This window comes from Tachypleus tridentatus, chromosome 13 (assembly GCF_004210375.1).
Source record: "Tachypleus tridentatus isolate NWPU-2018 chromosome 13, ASM421037v1, whole genome shotgun sequence".
In the NCBI taxonomy this organism is placed as follows: domain Eukaryota; kingdom Metazoa; phylum Arthropoda; class Merostomata; order Xiphosura; family Limulidae; genus Tachypleus; species Tachypleus tridentatus.
Window position 1 is genome coordinate 203,535,500 of NC_134837.1, and position 20,849 is coordinate 203,556,348.

Below are 20,849 nucleotides of genomic sequence, written 5' to 3' on the forward strand. Positions count from 1 at the left end.
TGATTTAATGTCCTACTCGTATTATTTTAATGTTCGCTAAATTTACGGCTTGGATAATATTTACTCTTTTATTTAATGATTCAACTATTGTGTAGATAAATGTAATTAAAGTTTATACGAACTGTATATTTATAAAGTGAACAATCGTGTGGTCAGTTGATTAGTCAAATAATGATCAAAACGTTCCTTATATTATTTTCTGACAAAATATTAATATCTAAAAAAGCTAAATTCAATGTTTCCGAAATAAATAATTAACAAATGACAATCCGTGTTTAGAAATCCATTAAAGTTTAAACATTACCTCTGTTGAATCTCGTTTACGTGGGTTTTATGAACGAAATTAACAGGCAGTGATTAAACCCGCGTTTCGTTTTTCTTTCTTCGTTTCCGTTAATTATAACTCATAAACCACAGTGTGCTTACTTCCACCAAAATATTTCACTGCTCTGAAAAATGTGTCTTTTCAACCTAGTGACCACGGTGGGTTAGTTGCAGATCAAAATATGTGCAACACTGCTTAGGTTCGTATGATCAACGTCGTAATCATTTGTACTCGTTACGGTTTATATACTACTAATTTCTAACACATTAAGTGAAAATCATAAAATTTGGCAGATTTTAGTAAACACTGCAAGGATTATGCCGCGAAAATCAAATTTTATGATGAAGTATATTTAATAATTTAACAGAAAGTTTTGAAAGGGTTAATACACATATCAATCAATAGATGGTGTTACTCGTTATAAAGGAAAAAAAAAAAAAAAAAAAAAAAGAGTGAAAACTAAAATTATCATTAGTTATTGATATTTATCTCCAGCAAGTTGAATTTCTGACACGTACGAAATAAATGATTTCTACTGACTGGAACTCTTTTGTTTTATTCATATATACGAAATATGTTTCATATTTTAATCACACAATATGTTTATATTGTAATTATATGCCCGTACTGTAAAAAAAACAATCCCGCACTATCCATGTTTATATGCGATGTGAAGAACAATCTCTTAACATCTGTATTTATATGTAAAGAAAATCCTGTAACACCTGTATTTATTTTTGATGTAAAAACAATCCCTTAATAGCTGTATTTAAGTAATGTAAAGAACAATCCAATAACAACTGTATTTATGTGATATAACGAACAATCCAATAACATCTGTATTTATATGTGACATAACGAACAATCCCATAACATCTGTAATCTTCACATTAATTACACAATCACATCAAAGATGAAAAATGAGAGCATGAAACAATCTTTTCTGTTGGAAAATTTATTTTACAACTTTTAGAAACATTTGATCATTGTGAAAATATTCCTGTATAATCAATTTATCATTAAAATAAGTTCACACCGTTTATTCGGCACGTCTAATAAGATTTTAAAATACTGTTTGGTCCTAAGTAATCAATGAACAGAATGATAAATAAAACTAAACACCAATCAGATAGGTGTAGATTTGTGAGAAATTAAAAACAAACAAACCAATGAGATAAAATATGCATCTAATAAAGTTATTCCATAAGACTAAGCAGCCGTCTAATTACATCAGTCTTCATTAGTCCATTAAGAGTTTGAAGTCTGATTAGTATTTCACTTATATGCTGTCTGTTGTCTTCAGTTAAATATTACAACTTGCCAGGCCAGCTGGATGGTAATACACAAAGTTTTATGGCTGATCCTATTTGTTGGGGTGTAAAACATTTCTGTTGGTAGTGTGTGATGTTTACACTGTTTTAAACATCACGCTCCATTAGCCAGACGTCCTATTACATCTAAAGGCTTTTAATCTACACAAATTTTGGACGTCCAATGTACATGATGTCTACAAACTTAATTTCTGCTTGCTGCAACAATTTGAGTAACATAACAAAACCTTGACAGCTCACGTGCTGTTACAATTTAAGTAATACAATAAAATTTGATAAATCATGTGTTGCTACAATTTAAGTAACATAACCAAAACCTCAATAAATCATGTGCTGTTACAATTTAAGTAACGTAATAACACTTCAATAAATCATGCAACACTACGAAGTAACATCAGTAAATTACGTACCACTTCTAGTCTAAACAATATAATAAAATATTGCAAAATTATATTTTTCTAAAATATAAGCAAAATAATAAAACAATGATACATCAGGTGCTGTTACAATGTGGGTGATACAAAACCATAATTAAATCACGCTAAATATTGTAACAAAAGTTTAACAAATCACGTCTTGAAAAGTGTTTCCAAATTAATGTTTTAAACAAAATGTAGGACTAGATAAGGAAATGAACTTATCTTAAACAAGGAAACATCTAAAGCTAACTGAATTATTAAAACATGTTTAGACTAGTTACAAATAAATCATGTTTAACGTAGCAAAAATTGGACCACATCCGTTCCTATTTCATAAATAAATAAAAAAAATACATCTTTGGTTGTTAATTACTGAGAGGTAAGGCTTGGCTGGAAAGTTAAGAAAACACACACATAACTATAACAGATGTTTTATAGTTGTCAGAAGAGCTATGGATTGAAACGAAGACTACAAATCAATGTTCATGGAACCTATAGAAAAGTCTGAATAAATAGTGAAACATCACTAGTGCAGGAATATACTTCTGTTTCAGCCCTAATAATAAGGAGAATGTAAGTGGTGTTTTCTTATAAATAATAATAAAGTATATAATAGAGAAATAATAGGAGACAGAAGTTTATATTATTATATAAACTGCAAAACAAGTTCTGACTTCCATTATAAATACATGTTGGAAACATGATGTTCAGGGATGTGGAGTAGATTAAAAACTTAGAAATTTAAAAATATTCACAAAAAACTTTCAAAACTGTTGAGAATGATGTCTCTCCACATTTTCTACCACCAGAGGGCGTATATACACAGGTTTATAGTGATAAAATGGAGAAGATGATCCAACTAAAAGTATGTGTTGACCACCAGAATTAAATCTGTTAAAACAACATAGAAACAGATGTAGAAATAAAAAATTGTGTTAAAAACACAGAAATTACTTACATGTTACAGTGTGGTAACATTAAACTCATTGAGAAGAATATTAAACCACAGTCAGTAAGACAATAATATAACAACACATTGTGAAGTGATTAATAGGTTCATTAATAATGATAATAAAACAACACATTGTGAAGTAATGTATAAGCTCATCAAAAACAATAAAACATTAATATAACAAATATATCGTGTTCTGAGAATTAATATTTTCCTTAATTCAAACTGTATTTCCAATTAATACACCTGTAACACTTTTAGTTATTACTCAACCATCAGGGTTTCAACTTTGTACATCTAAGCATTGGTTTGATATTTACAGCTTTGTCTGGTCTTTATACCCAACTTAATTGCCGTTGGTAATAACTGTCTCGAGATTTTCTCCATCTACATCAATGTGTACTTTTTCCTGGTACTGTATATAAGCACTTAATTGAGGTACTTTTATCACTTTTTTGAGACTGAATACCATTCCAGTCACTAACACCAACTCTTACTGGGAAGGAAAAATGGGAGAGTGTCAGTGGAAGTAAGTACTATTGTCAACACATTTTCAATTTAACAAAATATTAACTTCCAAAACACACTTATATCCACTGATTCTTATAGCTAGGATCTCCCAATGAAGAGATGGAAAGGCCAGTGAAAGCATTATCCATGCAGAAAGCATCTGAGTGGATCATGGGTGTATCAAGATAAGATTGGTACCCAAGTGGGAGAACCACACTACATAAGAACACGTATACTATTCACCCTGAACTTAGTTCCTGAATCAAAAGTGGAACTGTACATGAGTTATTATCACTGTAAGCCAATTTCATCCAGGTAGCTGAGGGTTGGAATTAAGGGGTCTTTGTCCCAAGTTGGTGGTTAGAGGAACTAAATGTCAACATTACATGTATCTTTGTACTATTGATTGAATCTTAACCTTTAGCTATAGAATGACGTATCCTGAACTACACCCTTGTGCAAATTAATTGAAACAAGACAGAAAATTACGATTTTTTCCCAATTTTTGTGTTTTATTTCTGAGAATCCAAAAATTACTCACAAATTAATACATGATATGACCACCTTTATTTTTCAGAAGATCATTAATCTGCTTTGGCATCGAGTCCATGAGTTGACTTCAATCTTTAATAATTTTTTGATTGAGGTACCACACCTCAATTAGCTTATCTTTTGTAGTACAGTCTTTTCCCTGAAGTCTTTCTTTACAAATTGCCCAAAGATTTTCAATAGGATTTAAGTCTGGAGAGTTTCCAGGTCATTCCAGCACCTTTATTCGCATTGTAGTCATAAAATTCTTCACAAGTTTCGATATGTGGCACGAAGCCAGATGTTGCTGAAAAATGCCAGATCCATCTGGAAATCTCTTTTTCAATTCTGGAACAACTCTTCTCTCCAAAACTTCAATGTACTGTGGTTCTCGCATTATACCTTCTATGATATGTAAGCCTCTGATGCCATAGTAGCTGAAAAAGCCCCAAAACATCTTCTTGAAGGGATGTTTTACGAACTGATTGATGTGAGATTCTTGAAGTTTCTCACCTGGAAATCTGCAAACGTGCAGACTTCTTTGACCCTGTACAAAGAAATGAGTCTCGTCACTGAAAAACACCTTCTTTCATTGTTCTTGCATTCAGCTCTTGTATTTCAGACCCCATTGATACCGTTTTTTCTTCACTGAGTTGGTGAGAAGTTGTTTTTTGACTGGTTCTCCTTGCTCTTCTAATGCAATTTCGAATGACATAATATTCCTCAAAATGTCATCATATATCCCAAAAATAAATCGACCATACTACAAAACTACTGCTCACAGGCTCAAAGTATGAAGGTCATGAGAAAAAGTATGTACAACACTGCACAAAACTTATGGTGCAGATGCCAGGCCAAAGAGCAGAGCCTGGTCCTTGTTCATGAAATGTGGGTATTGGTGGGATGATTTCATTACAGTAATGTGTAGATGTGCATTGGCAACATCAAACTTGGTCATTCAAAGACCTGATGAAAAATGTCAAAGAAGGTCAAGAAAGGACCCCACCATAAACCTAGGACGATCTGAGAATTAGTTGAGACAAGAAAGAATGATGATATGATACCAATTTCCGACCTTCTTCGGCACAAAAAATAAAAAGGAATAAAATCCTGGAAGAAGAGAATTGACTCTCTCTACCTCCCCTTGACCAATAACTCTCTGATAGCTTGGAACAAAGATCCACACTCAACGGATCTACTAAAAGTGGAAAGACCACAGGGTGGGAGGATAATGAAGGTGAAGAATTGAACTGAATGACCAACCACGATGCTAGAACATGAAGTACCTATGGATATGTGGTAAAGGAATTCCAGGTGTAAAAGAAATGTTGGGACATTGCTTACACACACCCCACCAACACAGGACAGTCATCAATGCTGTTGGCAACAGTCTGCCTGAATGGAGGAGTCTTGAAGACAAAGACAAAATCTATTCCAAGTACAAACTGGATGAGGAGCAGAAGCCAAAGAATGTTTTAAGAGCAACAAGAACAAAGAAGAATGCAAACAGGTGACATCAATGAATAAAGAAAAGGAACCTTACATGGCTTACAGAGGGCACAGCAGGTGGAAAACCTCCTTCCAGCAAGATATCTTTACCCAACAACATACAGGAAACTAAAGAAAGAGCAGATGCTGATAATATTACCAAGGAAGAAGTTCAAACCTTGGCAGGCAACTAATAAGTATAAGTGACAGCAGAGATAATAGTGTTTTGCAATAGTAAACACTTGTCTAGCACAATAAGAAGTACATTGTAAAAGTAATGAATACATTCATTACCAATAATAATACAGACCACACAGGATGAATTGTACGATGAAGGTAATGTTTGTATAGAATAAAATAATAAATGCTTCCTTTGTATTAATCTTTACAAACAAGTTTATATTTTAGGATTACAATTATGACAAAATGTATTGTGGAAAAGCAACATATCACAGAACAACCATATGAAAAATTTACTGTGTATCACAGTCCCAGGATCTATTGGCCCAATATTTTCAGTTATCACAGATAATGAGAATCAGATACAGTTTTAAATGTGTCTCAACAAGAAACACACATTCTTCATTTCTGAAATATTGGTTTCAGATGTTATGTGTCTCAGTTGTTTTAACTAAGTTTTTAATAGACATTATTAACAGCTTTCGTTCTTGTTTTTGTTCACTACTGGTAAGTTAGTACACATTTTTAGATAACAAGAACAAAAACAGATACAAAGAATGAACAGAACAAAAAACATCAGATATTACAAGGAGAAAAAACAGCCATAATACGAGATATTACAAGCAAAAAGAACACAACCATAAATATGAGATATTACAAACAGAAAAAACACAACAATAAATATGAGATATTACAAACAAAAAAACACACACATAAATAAGATATTACAAAAGAAAGAACAAAACCATAAATAAGATAATACAAACAGAAAGAACACAACCATAAATATGAGATATTACAAGCAGAATGAACACAACCATAAGTATAAGATATAACAAGGACAGAAAACACAACCATAAATATGAGATATTACAAGGACATATAACACAACGATATACATGACATATTACAAGACCACAACCATAAATGAGATATTACGTGCAGAACAAACACACCAATATATGAGATATTACAAGCAGAATGAAAACAACCGTAAGTAAGTTATAAAAAGGAAAAAGATCACAACCATAAATATGACATATTATAAGAAAGAACACAACCATAAATGAGATATTACAAGATAGAACACAGCCATAAATGAGATATTACAAGCAGAATGAAAACAACCATAAGTGAGTTATAAAAAGGAAAAAGAACACAACCATAAATATGACATATTACAAGAAAGAACACAACCAAAAGTATGAGATATTACAAGCAGAGAAAAACAACCATAAATGATATATTACAAGAAGAAAAAACACAACCATAAGTATGAGATGTTACAAGGAGAAATAACACAACCATAAATGTGTGATATTACAAACAAAAAGAACATTACCATAAATATAAGATATTACAAGCAGAGAGAACACAACCATAAATATGATATATTACAAGAAAAAATGCAACCAGAAATGAGATATTACAAAAAGAAAGAACACAACCATAAGTATGAGATATTACAAGAACAGAACCATAAATATGGAATTACAAGAAGAACACAACCATAAATATATTACAAGCAGAAAGAAAACAACCATAAATGAGATATGAGAAGGAAAAAGAACACAACCATAAGTATGAAATGTTACAAGCAGAAAGAACACAACCATAAATATGCAATTGCAGAAGAACATAACCATAAATATGAGATATTACAAGAAAACAACCATACATTTGAGATATTAAAAGAACATAACCATCAATATGAGATATTACAAGGAGAAAGAACACAACCATAAATATGCAATATTACAAGAAGGAACACAACCATAAATATAAGATATTACAAGCAGAGAGAACACAACCATAAATATGAGATATTACAAGAAATAACATAACCATAAATATATTAAAAGTACATAAAATAAATATTAGATATTATAAGAAAGAATACAACCATAAATGAGATATTACAAGATAGAACACAACCATGAGATATTACAAGCAGAAAGAAAACAACTATAAATAAGATATAAAAAGGAAAAAGAACACAACCATAAATATGAGAGATTACAAGCAAAAAGACCACAACCATAAATGAGATATTACAAGAAGAAAAACACAACCATACATATGAGATATTACAAACAGAAAGAACACAATAATAAATATAAAATATTACAAGAAGAAATAACACAACCGTAAATATGAGATATTACAAGAAATAAGACAACCATAAATATGATTTATTAGAAGCAAAAAGAATACAACCATAAATATGAGATATTAAATGAAGAAAGAACAGAACCAAAAATATGAGATATTACAAGGACAAAGAACATAACCAGAAATATGAGATATTACAAGGACAAATAACACAACCATAAATATGAGATAGTACAAGAACATAACCATACATATGATATTAAAAGAAGAAAGAACACAACCATAAATATTGTTGTAAAAATAAACAAACTAGGGATCTTTGTAATGTCAGCGTGCATGTTTATACCTTTTGTAGAGTTTAAAATAGCTACTCAGACACAAAATAATTTATCAAACAGCTATTTAGGCATAAAACTAATAAGTTGATATACAGCTACTCAGGTATAAAAGAAGTTAAAAATGGCGACTCAGACAGAAAACTAACAAGTGAAAAACAGCTACTCAACCATAAAACTAAGAAGTTAACAAAGAGCTACTCAAACATAAAACAAGTTAAAAAATAGCTACTCATGAATAAAACTAACAAGTTAAAAACAGATACTCAAACATAAAACAAGTTAAGAGCTACTCAGAAATAAAACAAGTTAAAGACAGCTACTCAGACATAACACAAGTAAAAAACAGCTACTCAGATATAAAACAAGTTAAAAACACCTATTCAGACATAAAACTAACAAGTTAACAAATAGTTATTCAGATGTAAAACTAACAAGTTAAGAAATAGTTACTCAAATATAAAACAAGTTAAAAACAGCTACTCAGACATAAAACTAACAAGTTTAAAACAGCTACTCAGATATAAAACTAACAAGTTAAAAACAGCTACCCAGATGTAAAACTAACAAGTTAAAAAGAGCTTTTCAAATATAAAACAAGTTAACAAACAGCTACTCAGACATAAAACAAGTTAACAAATGGATATTAAGACATAAAGCAAGTTATAAATAGCTACTCAAACATAAAATAACAAGTTAAAAACTGATAATTAAACATAAAACAAGTTAAGAAATAGCTACTCAAATATACAACAACAAGATAACAAACGTCTACTGTGAAGATACAGACAAATCTGTTACAGTATATGATATAAATATCCGTATTATTACTTTTTGATCAAAGTAAACAGAAAGCAGTGTTTCATTTCGGTTAACAGTTACTTTACCTTCTAGTAAACACAACTAATGTAACCAAACAAGATTACGTAGGAAGAATTTGCAAATAAAAAGAGACAACACAAAAGTGCACTGACCCTAAACTTTCTCACCTTAATACACCTCTATATAGCCCTGAAGGTGGCAGCTGTGGATGATAAAACAATCCAATGCACTGACACAGCATCCTGAATCCTCGGTAGTCTTCTGGTCCTGACTGTTGGATGTATGCTGCAAGAACCTGACTGAAATACCAAAAGCACGAACAAATTTACTGATACACAAAGAAAAATTTACTTCAAAAATCATACACTTCATATGTTTTCTGTTTGATGACATTGATAGTTTTTGTATGTCTTCTGCTTAATGAAAGAGATGATAGTGATAGTTTTTGTATGTCTTCTATTTAATGAAAAAGATGACAGTGATAGTTTTTGTATTCTTCTGTTTAATGAGAGATGACAGTGATAGTTTTTATAGGTCTTCTGTTCAATGAAAGAGATGACACTCAGTTTTTGTATGTCTTCTGCTTAATGAAAGAGATGATAGTAATAGTTTTTGTATGTCTTCTATTTAATGAAAGAGATGACAGTGATAGTTTTTATAGGCCTTCTGTTTAATGAAAGAGATGATAATGATAGTTTTTGTATGTCTTCTGCTTAATGAAGAGATAACAGTGATAGTTTTTATAGGCCTTCTGCTTAATGAAAGAGATGACAGTGATAGTTTTTGTATGTCTTCTGCTTAATGAAAGAGATAACACTGATATTATTTGGAAGTCTCTTTCTTTAAGAAGGAGGTAATGACATGTATTTGTACAATTTTCTTGCATTTCTAAGAGGACAGTAACAACTTGATAAATGTATAAAACAAACCTAGTATTGTGCAATCCTACAAGTACATTAAAGACTTGGGATCTCATCTCTTCAGAGTTCTTCCTGTCAAAACACTTGCCCAGTGTTGAGGAGTCAACCATTACTGGATAACTCCCTAAGATGGTAGAATTTAATTCTTCAACATAAGCTTGTTTTTCCAACTGTTCAACCCGCTCTAACTGGATCTCTGTTTGACTAAAATAAAAAAAATCAGCTAGTCTGTAAATATATGAATATGAATAATATATAGAAATCATTACACAAGTGAACAAGAAAAAGTTGAAATAATATAAGAAAATTATTTATTTGCAAACTGAAAATGTATTAAAAATTGCTTATGGTTGTGTTTATATGAGTGTAACCAAAAATGTGAAACTTCTATTGAAGTCACTTTGTCTTATAATCATATAATGACACATATGACATTTTCTCCATGCTTTTGCCTTCTCCATTTTATCCACAAGTATTTGAAATAGCAAGTAATTAAATGTAAATTGTTCAGAATAGAAATGTTATTGATGAGTCAAACCATAATTTATGTAGCCCTTAACTGTATCTGGTTACAGAACTATCTGCAGAAAATCAGACTCTTCCTGTCACATCCTCTCTTATGGGATTTGTCAATAGTTCTCTCCTACATTTTATTATATATCACTTATAACCTGTAGAAAGTCAAGGTTTTTATCTATCAAATGATGTATTGCATAAAATTGTGTTCTGAAGATATAATAATCAATTTCACTCAGAGTACAAGCAATATTCTAGTTAGAAACTTAACAACTAGCTTAGATGAGTTTGTAACAGCTTTTGCCACATACTTAGAAAGCCAGAAAAATTGAAGAGTTACAGGAAATTTACTTTTTGCATGTTAGTAGTCTATGTTATTTGGTGCATTATTTAATTAAATTCAATATATTTAGTGTCATCAGTATAAAAAGTATGCTTAAATATTCTCTTCAACTGACAACAACAACAAAACAAACAAAACATTATTGGGTAAGTACTTTATTTCTTGTTTTTCATGTTTATTTATTATCTATTATTCTAAAAGTAAATAAAACATAAAAATAGGTATCTTAAGATTAGATTAAGTAAAATAAATAATAATATAATAAATATGTTTCTCAATGCACACATAGAGTAGAAATTTGTTTTTCAAAACTTACATGTTAGTAACTCTCTCTGCACCAAAGAGAGCTTCTTCTACACTACTTCCAGATTCTGACTCTTTTAATGAATATGTGCTAATAACACGAGAAACATCTGGAAATACACTTTCTCCCTGCTGGAAGATGTCACTAAGCCACTTTCCACTTGTAGATCTGTAAGACATTACCGAGGTTGTGAAGAACACTGAACTTATATTCATGAGCATAATATCAAGCATGTGGACTATCCGCTGTGAAGAGTTAAGACCCACATTTTAATTCTACACACTTTATTCCAACAAGTATATGATCCAAGTCTACACAACAAAAAGATTACTATCAAACAACACTGGAGTTAGGAGGAGTTTTGCTACACATTGTTTTGTTTATCAAGTGTTAGATAAGGTATTTCACTTTCTAGAAACAACAGATTTGACTGTGAAAAATTAGTTTCTCAAGTAAAAGAAACAATTACAAATTTTAAGGTTTACTATGGTTAACACTTAGAACTATCAATTACAATTATAATTTTATTATCCTAAAAACAGTTTGATATGATTAACAATTTAGAACTATCAATTCAAAGTATAATTTTGTTATCCCATAAAAGATTTAATATGATTAACAACTTAGAACTATCAATTCAAAATATAATTTTGTTATCCCATAGAAGATTTAGTATGATTAACAATTTAGAACTATAAATGAAAAGTATAATTTTACTATCCCAAAAAATGACTTAATATGATTAACAACTTAGAACTATCAATTCAAAATATAATTTTGTTATCCCATAGAAGATTTAGTATGATTAACAACTTAGAACAATAAATGAAAAGTATAATTTTATTATCCCAAAGAAGATTTAATATGATTAACAATTTAGAACTGTCAATTAAAAGTATAATTTTATTATACCAAAAATAATTTAATATTATTAACAACTGAGAACTATAAATCAAAAGCATAATTTTATTATCCCACAAAAAGGATGGGAAACAAAATACACTTAAAATAATAGTTCATATGGCACTTACATTTTATCACAATGTTTTTGATGAAATAAATCTGCTCTTACAGCAACAGCCATTCCAACAAAACCTTCTGTTCTATAAACTTGAGTAAGGTTTTCTGAAACTCCCATAAAACCTGTAATAGATATCTTTTCATGTAAGTTGCTGTCTATTTAACTTTTAGTCTTTTGAAACCCAAAACCTCTATAAAATATAAAATTTTTGAGGTATATTTCTGCTTACTTAATTCACTGATGTTGAAACCACTTGAATATTTACAAGAGATGAAACTAAGGTGTAACATACAACATACTGTTTTTTGATAATACTAATTAAAAACTTAGTAATATTGATTATACTGTAGACACAGTACTTAATTATGTGTGATAAGATGTTTTAAAAAATCAGTAATGTTGATAAAACTGTAGTTACAATCTGTACTGACATATAGTAACCCTAACATAAGAATTTGGTAATGTTGATAAAACTGTACATATAATATTTATCACTTCAGATAATTCAAATACAATAATTAAACATTATTTCAATAAGACAAAATTTCATGCAGCATTTGTATTAGATCTCATTTTATGTATCTTTGTTTAGATATGTTTTCTGTATCTATGATAAGCCATGTCTTTTGTATCTGTGTTAGGCCTTGTCCTCTCTGTGTCAGGCTTTGTTCTCTGTATCTGTTTTAGGACATAATTTCTGTATCTTTGACAAGCCATGTCTTCTGTATCTGTGTTAGGACATGTTTCCTCTATCTGGATAAGGTTATGTTTTCTTTATCTGTGTTAAGACCTGTTTTCTGTACAAGTATAGAAGAATTTGAAAGAAAAATGAGATATTATTTGATTATTCAGTAGCAAACACCTTTCTATAGCAGTCAAAATCATGATTATTTTGTATTATGTTCTGTAATTACCATATGGTACTGACACTGAGAAAATCTCACAAAGTGTAGAGCAACTGTGGACAAACTAAATATTAAGAGGTTCTAAATGTAAAGTTCAATAAATCAATAAATACAATGAGAGGCAAAGGGAAGAAATGTGATTAAAAACTGAAGTTAAAAAAGTGTGACAAGGTGCAAAGTATTCTTACACAGTTGTGACAAAATTAATACTGTTAACTAACAGTTATGATAAAATTAACACTTCAGTTACATAACAGGTGTTATAACATTAATACTACAGTTACTTAACAGGTGTTAAAAAATTAATAATACAGTTACCTAACAGGTGTTATGAAATTAATAATACAGTTATACATGTCAAAATGGCTGGTATGGATAGAGAAAGCTCTATATAGAGGAGCAAACAATGTTTTGACCTTCTTTGGTCATTGTCAGAGACACAAAAAAGAAAGACATAACTGACCAATAGCTGACCACATGTTTGAAGGGGGTTGTGTAACTGAGTGTAGGAATGTAGAGGGTGTGCTTAGATGTTGGATTATATTTATTAATATAGGGTATAAAGGTGCTCCTTTGTATTGGTTTATTTTGGGCTTGAGTTGTTGTGTAAGTAAGGCTTCTTTAATTTTGCGTTTGTTTATATTTATTTCTTTATTTAGTATTTGGGTGTCTTCTATGGTTATGTTGTGTTTAAAAACTTCTGAAGGTGACTTTTTGTGTTCTTTGAATATGGTTTCCATTTTTCTACTTGTTTCTCCAATATAGAAGTCGTGGCAGTTATCACATCGTATTTTATAAATAATGTTGGTGTTGTGTTTGTCAGTGTATTTTTTACATAGAATAGACCTTAGTTTTGTGCCTGGTTTTCGAATAAATTTGGTATTAACTGGAATGCCATATTTTGTTACTAGTTTTTGCCAAATGTTGGTTATTTTACTGCTGATATCAGGAATATATAGTATGCAGCAGAATATAGTTTTATTTTTTAAATTGTGAGATATATTTACTTTTGTTGGTTGATTCTGCTTTTTGTCAAGGTGTGTGCATATAATGTTTTCTACAGTTTGTGGAGGAAACTTATCGATGTTGATGAAGTATTGTTTTGTCTAATTCGTCGTTAATTTTATCTAGTGAGCATAATTTTATGGCTTGTTTATTCGATTTCTTAGTATGTATAGAGTTAATGTGATTGAAAAATATTAAGTGTGTGTTATGTAGATGTGAATCCCACCATCATGTCGTCTACATATCTGTACCAGTATAGTGGTGGATGTACTGCTGTGTTAATTGCTTGTGTTTTTGCATATATATTTTTCTCTACAAGTGGGTTTTCTCATCATTAAGAATTAATAATACAGTTACCTAACAGGTATTATGAAATTAATAGTACAGTTAAGGTTATTTTCTTCTCTTACATTCTTCTGTGGTTTTTTCAATGGTGATATTGATGGACTTGACAGGTCAGAGCATACATATCATACATACCATTGGTATTCCAGGCAGATATGGCTGTTAGAGTTGAGTCCACCATAAGAAGATGAAGCAGTTGTCCCATGTATTCCATAAAGTCTGGACCCAAAGCCACATCTTCCTCCACAACAATAAGTATATCCTAGAAACCAAGACGTAAATGGTGAGAGATACAGATTTCATTTGTAACACTTATTTTATCAATTACTACATTGAAAAATTAAAATAAAGGTGTGATACAATGTTATTTACAAACAAACAAAATAATGTTTTTACACAAGTATTTCAATTGGTTTTGTTCTTGTATTGAGTCAAAATATTTTAGCAGTGATGAAAGACTTAAATATAGTTCAAATACATACACTGTAGAAATGTTTGTTAATAACATATCAGGGTTTATTATATGTCAGGGCACATTACAGTGCAACAGTAGTAACACTTTCATCTGACAGTCTACTGAGGGCAATGGTAGCTACATTTAATCATACTGATACCCTGTCAGGATAACATAAGTTTTGTGCCATCTGACAGTCTACCAATGGTAATGGTAGCTACATTTAATTATACTGATATACTGTCAGGATAACATTTATGTTTTGTGCCATCTGACAGTCTACTGAGGGTAATGGTAGCTATATTTTATCACACTGATGCCCTGTCAGGATAACGCTTATGTTTTATTATAATTAGTAATCCTATCACTTTTGTATTGAAAATCAGTAATGAGTAATAATACTCACATGTTATCACACCCAACAGTCTATCACACATAACACTTATATTTCAATACGTTTTACAGACTTGCAGAGATTTTACTTGTATTTCATAACACACAATAATTCTTTCTTCACTAATGTTTATTTTGTGAGTTTTCTTGCTACACATTACCTTCTTTCAAACTATAGGAAACTGATAAAAATTGTTACCTTTTACAGAGTAATCAAATAAGGAGTATGTTCCTCTAAATTCAAGAAATGTATTTTGTTACTAAAAAAATTTAAAACGTTTTTATAAATCCCCTATTGGGAACATGTCCCCTAATTCTTTTTAAACACACTGTTGTAAAGTACTTGTGGGTCCATAAATCTTTTGGAGAAACAGTGACTAACATTACATGTCACACAAAAATTTTAACAAAAATACCATTAATAATAAAATGAATCCTACTAATAACTGGTTTTAAAACAACATAGTAATTTAAATTTGATGTCAAGGAACCCACTTTGAGACAATACAGGTTGAAGATGGCTGGAATGGCAATAATGATAAGCTTTGTAGAAATGTTGTCTCTATTTGAAACTTGAAATAATTTTTTATTACCTCTTCAAACTGCTTTCTAACTTTAAAGTCAATAATTTAAATATTAAATAATAGTTAAATCTGAAACACTGATAGGTATGAATCTTATATGAAGTAATCTAAGAAATCAAAAGTGTACTTACTATGTCTTCAATAGATGACTTGGCTACTTCAAATGCAGCTGCAATTTTATCTAAAGTTCCAAAACAGACAACATAAACATATAAATAATCATATATGTATATGTAGACATTTAACAGTTTATGAGAGAAACCAACATATAATGTTAAGAAATACCAAACATTTGGACATATTCCACTGATTTTACTACCAATATATATACATGTTTAAAAAAACTGCAGTTAACAAACATTCTGTTAGCACCAGAAAATATTTTCTATGACACAAACTTCTCTCACTGCAAATGATTTTGGAGTTTTTAAATTACTAGCATGATTAACTAGGACAGGAATATACTCTATCATTATTAAAAGTATTTGAACTGCAATATCACCACTACAAAGGATATTGGTAACTTGTACAAATGTACACGATAATATTACAATATGAGGCAACTGTACTTAACATCACATTATCGGACAACTGTACATTATAATATCACGTTACCAGACAACTATACTTAATAATATAACATTACCAGGCAACTTTGATAATATAATACTGCTAGGCAAACATCTTTGTAATATGATATTAATACACAACTATATTTAATATTATCACATCAACAAACAACTGTATTTGATAATATGAAATTACCAGGTAGATGTACATGACATTATGATATCACCAGGCAACTATTCTTGATATTATGACATGTATATATATATTTGTATTAGCTAACTGTAGTTGACAGTTATGATATATATTTTATATAACATGACGAGACAAATATACTTGACTTTATGATACACCTAGCAAGTAAACGGAGTGTCACTTCCAAATATTTCAACACGATAGGAACAGCAAACACCAAAAACAAGAAATGTCTCAGCACCACAAGAGCCTAGTTATCAAGGAACTAAAACTAAGTAAGAATTAAAATCATAGTACAACAAGACAAGAGTTGGAACCTCCAACATTAAGCACCTATGTTTGGCATTACCAGACAAATGATTAACCCGATGTGTATGGAAGTGTGGAGTCAAAATGTGTATGTCCTTTTTCCAATCAAAGCAACTTTCTTTTAAAGGTAAATAGTAAAGATAGTTTAGAATACCAATTTCAGTGTCATGTACAACAAGAAATATCTAAACAAACACTTGGTCTTCTCTTCCTTCTATAACACAACATTTCTTCATTCCAAATTACTCTTCTTAGAATTTCTGTCTACTTCAATAAGATGTCTAAGTTTGACATTAGTTACACATTTATAGTAGTTACTGCTAACTCTTCCACCATGAGCTTGGTATAATACACATGAATACATATATTCACTTGTACATGTTAAGTATTTATGTTATAAATTTTGATGCAATATGTGTAGCTTCACAAAATTTAGTGGACCTTTAGAAAAGATAATTCCTTTTTGTACAAAAAGAATCAGTTTAAAGAAAAAAATTTAATTCAGATTTTTTCTGTGAAAATACTGAGTCTGTTTCATTACTAGTGTGAGTGTGAAGTGATTCTCATGTTATGATTAAAAAACCAGTCTTCATCACAAAAATCTAAAATATTATTTGTGTAACCTTTAAAATCTAAATACATTTCAAACGTTTATTTTCAGTAAGACTATATTTTGTCTACCCTAACTATGTGGGGTTTTAGATTTCACCGATCTTGTAACCATAATAAAAAAATGATATATAGATTCTACTCTTTTTCATTCTGGAAAGACTAAAATATAACACAAAAATACAAATATTTAGTCTAAATATTTTAAGTCTCATAACATTATATATTTATTCTTTTTCATTGTATTAACCTACCAATTGTGCCTGGCTAAAATTACATAACTAGCATTGACATGGTGCATGTGCACTCATGTTACTGTATCAAATAGTATCAAACTGATGCTTAGTTTTTCAAAGTGATTTGTCTTGGGTGTGTTTTTGTGGACTAGTATTTTGTAATATACAGTCACATTTCAATTATTATACATTATATTTATTTATATAGATTATTACTATTTAGAAATAAGTCATTAATCTTTGTTTTCTTAAAACACAGAACAGTAAATAAAGAAGTAAAGCAAACAAATATCTCTTCTAGCTATGACCTTTCAACTCAGTTGCTTCTGGATGTACACACTTGTACAAATTAATTGAAACAAATGGTCATTTTACAATATTTTCAGCATGGCGGCTGGTGTAGGCTTGTTGGACCCGCTGATTTCCTTTAATAGTCATTTTTTCACACAGATGGCATCATTAGCTGTGTTTTCCAGTACAGTTGATCTATTTTTGGGATATATGAAGAAATTTTGAGGAATACTATGTCATTCAAAATTGCATTAGAAGGGCAAGGATACCAGTCAAACAATTTCTTACCAACTCAATGAAGAAAAAACAGTATCAATGGGGTCTGAAATACAAGAACTGGATGCAGGAACAATGGAGGAAGGTGTTATTCAGTGACAAGACTCATTTCTTCGTACAGGGTCAAAGACGTCTGCATGTTTGTAGATCTCCAGGTGAGAAACTTCAAGAATCTCACATCAATCAGTTCGTAAAACATCCCTTCAAGAAGATGTTTTGGGGCTTTTTCAGCTACTATGGCATCGGAGGCTTACATATCGTAGAAGGTATGATACGAGAACCACAGTACATCGAAGTTTTGCAGAGCAGAGTTGTTCCAGAATTGAAAAAGAGATTTCCAGATGGATCTGGCATTTTTCAGCCAGATCTGGCTTCGTGCCACATATCAAAACTTGTGAAGAATTTTATGACTACAATGCGAATAAAGGTGTTGGACTGGCCTGGAAACTCTCTGGGCTTAAATCCAATTGAAAATCTTTAGGTGATTTGTAAAGAAAGACTTCGGGGAAAAGACTGTACTATGAAAGATAATCTAATTGAGGTCATAATTGAGGTGTGGTACCGCGATTCAAAAATTGGTAAAGATTGAAGTCAACTTGTGGACTCGATGCCAAAGCGGATTAATGATCTTCTGAAAAATAAAGGCGGTCATATCATGTATTAATTTGTGAGTAATTTTTGGATTCTCAGAAATAAAACACAAAAAATGGAAAAAAATCGTAATTTTCTGTCTTGTTTCAATTAATTTGCACAAGGGTGTAGGTTGGTTGTTAAGCCTTTTAAAATTTTGCACATGGATGATGTGAAATAATTTTTCTTAGGTTTTTATATATATACACACCCACACAGTTGAATAACTGCACTATTTCTGTAGTACAGAATTCCACTATAATTTATCATGCTTAGTAACTAAGCTGTATTTATGTATAAAAAAGGTACAAAACTTTGAGCCAGCTAAAGACACAAGGTGCTTTCTGGAAATCTTGATTTGAAAGAATATGGTAGCTTTTTCACAGATTGAAATGGCTGAGAAAACCACTAGAGAGACATTCTAACTTGTTGAATGGTTATTCACATCTTATATTAAAGTAAGAGCATATAAGGGAGTATTTCCACAAATGGAAAGAATTGAACAGGGCCACTATGTTTGGTACAAAACATAAGTTATATCTCAGAAAAATGAAATGAGGTTCTTATTTTATATTCTAGTTTGTCAACATAAATAACTTGAATTCCTAATTCATACAAAACTATACTTTTTTAATGTTATAAAAATGTAATTTGAATCTGTGCTGTATACTGCATTCAACATAGCTGGTGACTATTAAAAATCTATATTCAGATGAGTTCTTTTAATACTTACTTTTTAAACTAATACATTAACTTACACATATTACTAAAATTTAAATTATAACCTATAATTTAATACCAAGTTTATTGACATAAATAACTTCATAAAATAGTAGCTCAATAAAATTTTGAATGAAAATCAACGAACACGAAAACATGGCCTTTGATCAGTGACTCATCTTCAAAGGGTTAAGCGACACAACACATTAATATCTTCCAAAGCTGCTACAGTCAAACACATAAGGTACATCTTTATCATGACATCCTGTCAATAATTCTCTCTGACATTTATTTTTTTATTGCAGAGAGAAAAAGATTCTACTTTACTACAGTTTTTACAAGACTACTCCATTAATTTTCTACCTAATAAATTTTATTAACCCATCTATATCTCAATTAGAAAGCCAGTTAAATAATAGTACATTTAGGATATTTTACTTTTGGGCTTAATAGTATTCTGCATTCAAAGTTGCATATTTTAAATATAAAATCGTATATTTTATAATGCCAATAGTGTTATAAAAAAACGGTAGACTGATTATGTTTTAAATTCAAACACAAGAACTCATAACATGAGCACAACATCCTTATATATATCTTATTTTTATATCAGCACTTAAATTATAAAATGGTTTACACACAGCTGTGCTACTGTCATAAATAAGACCTACTCTGAGAAGATCTAAGTGTAGTGTAAAACCAGTGAGATATGGGTGTAAGAATAGTGTATACTTACATTGGAAATTGCTGGACAAGAACATTTGATATTTCCAGACAAGTGTACCATGTACAAATAGACAAATTTACTATATATCATCAGACAACTGTACCAGGCATTAATAGACAAATATACTTGATATTATCAGATAACTGTACTTGACATTAATAGACAAATAAACTTGATATTATCAGACAACTCTACCAGGCATTAACAGACAAATATACCGGATATTATAAGATAACTGTACTTGATATTAACAGACAACTGTACCAGGCATTAACAGACAAATAAATTGGATATTATTGGACAACTGTACCAGGCAAAATTAGACAAATATACTTGATATTACTAGACAACTGTGTCAGGCATTAATTGACAAATACACCTGATATTACTAGACAACTGTACTTGACATTAATAAACAAATATATTTGATATTATCAGGTAACTGTACTTGACATTAATAGACAAATATACCTCATATTACCAGACAATTGTACTTG

At 30.3% G+C, this 20,849-nt stretch overlaps 1 protein-coding gene across 1 annotated transcript in view; it reads right to left on the reverse strand.

Annotated features, from left to right (window-relative positions):
- Window positions 1-1,264: 1,264 nt before the first annotated feature.
- LOC143236437 (protein O-linked-mannose beta-1,2-N-acetylglucosaminyltransferase 1-like) overlaps window positions 1,265-20,849 on the reverse strand; it is a 64,296-nt gene continuing 44,711 nt past the window's right edge. The window contains exons 19-25 of the mRNA XM_076474697.1: window positions 15,924-15,973; window positions 14,497-14,623; window positions 12,117-12,228; window positions 11,098-11,253; window positions 9,932-10,126; window positions 9,170-9,301; window positions 1,265-2,966 (exon numbers count right to left, since the gene is read on the reverse strand). Of these exons, the coding sequence (XP_076330812.1) occupies window positions 2,840-2,966; window positions 9,170-9,301; window positions 9,932-10,126; window positions 11,098-11,253; window positions 12,117-12,228; window positions 14,497-14,623; window positions 15,924-15,973 (899 nt within the window). The 3' untranslated portion in view covers window positions 1,265-2,839. The remainder of the gene's footprint in view (window positions 2,967-9,169; window positions 9,302-9,931; window positions 10,127-11,097; window positions 11,254-12,116; window positions 12,229-14,496; window positions 14,624-15,923; window positions 15,974-20,849) is intronic.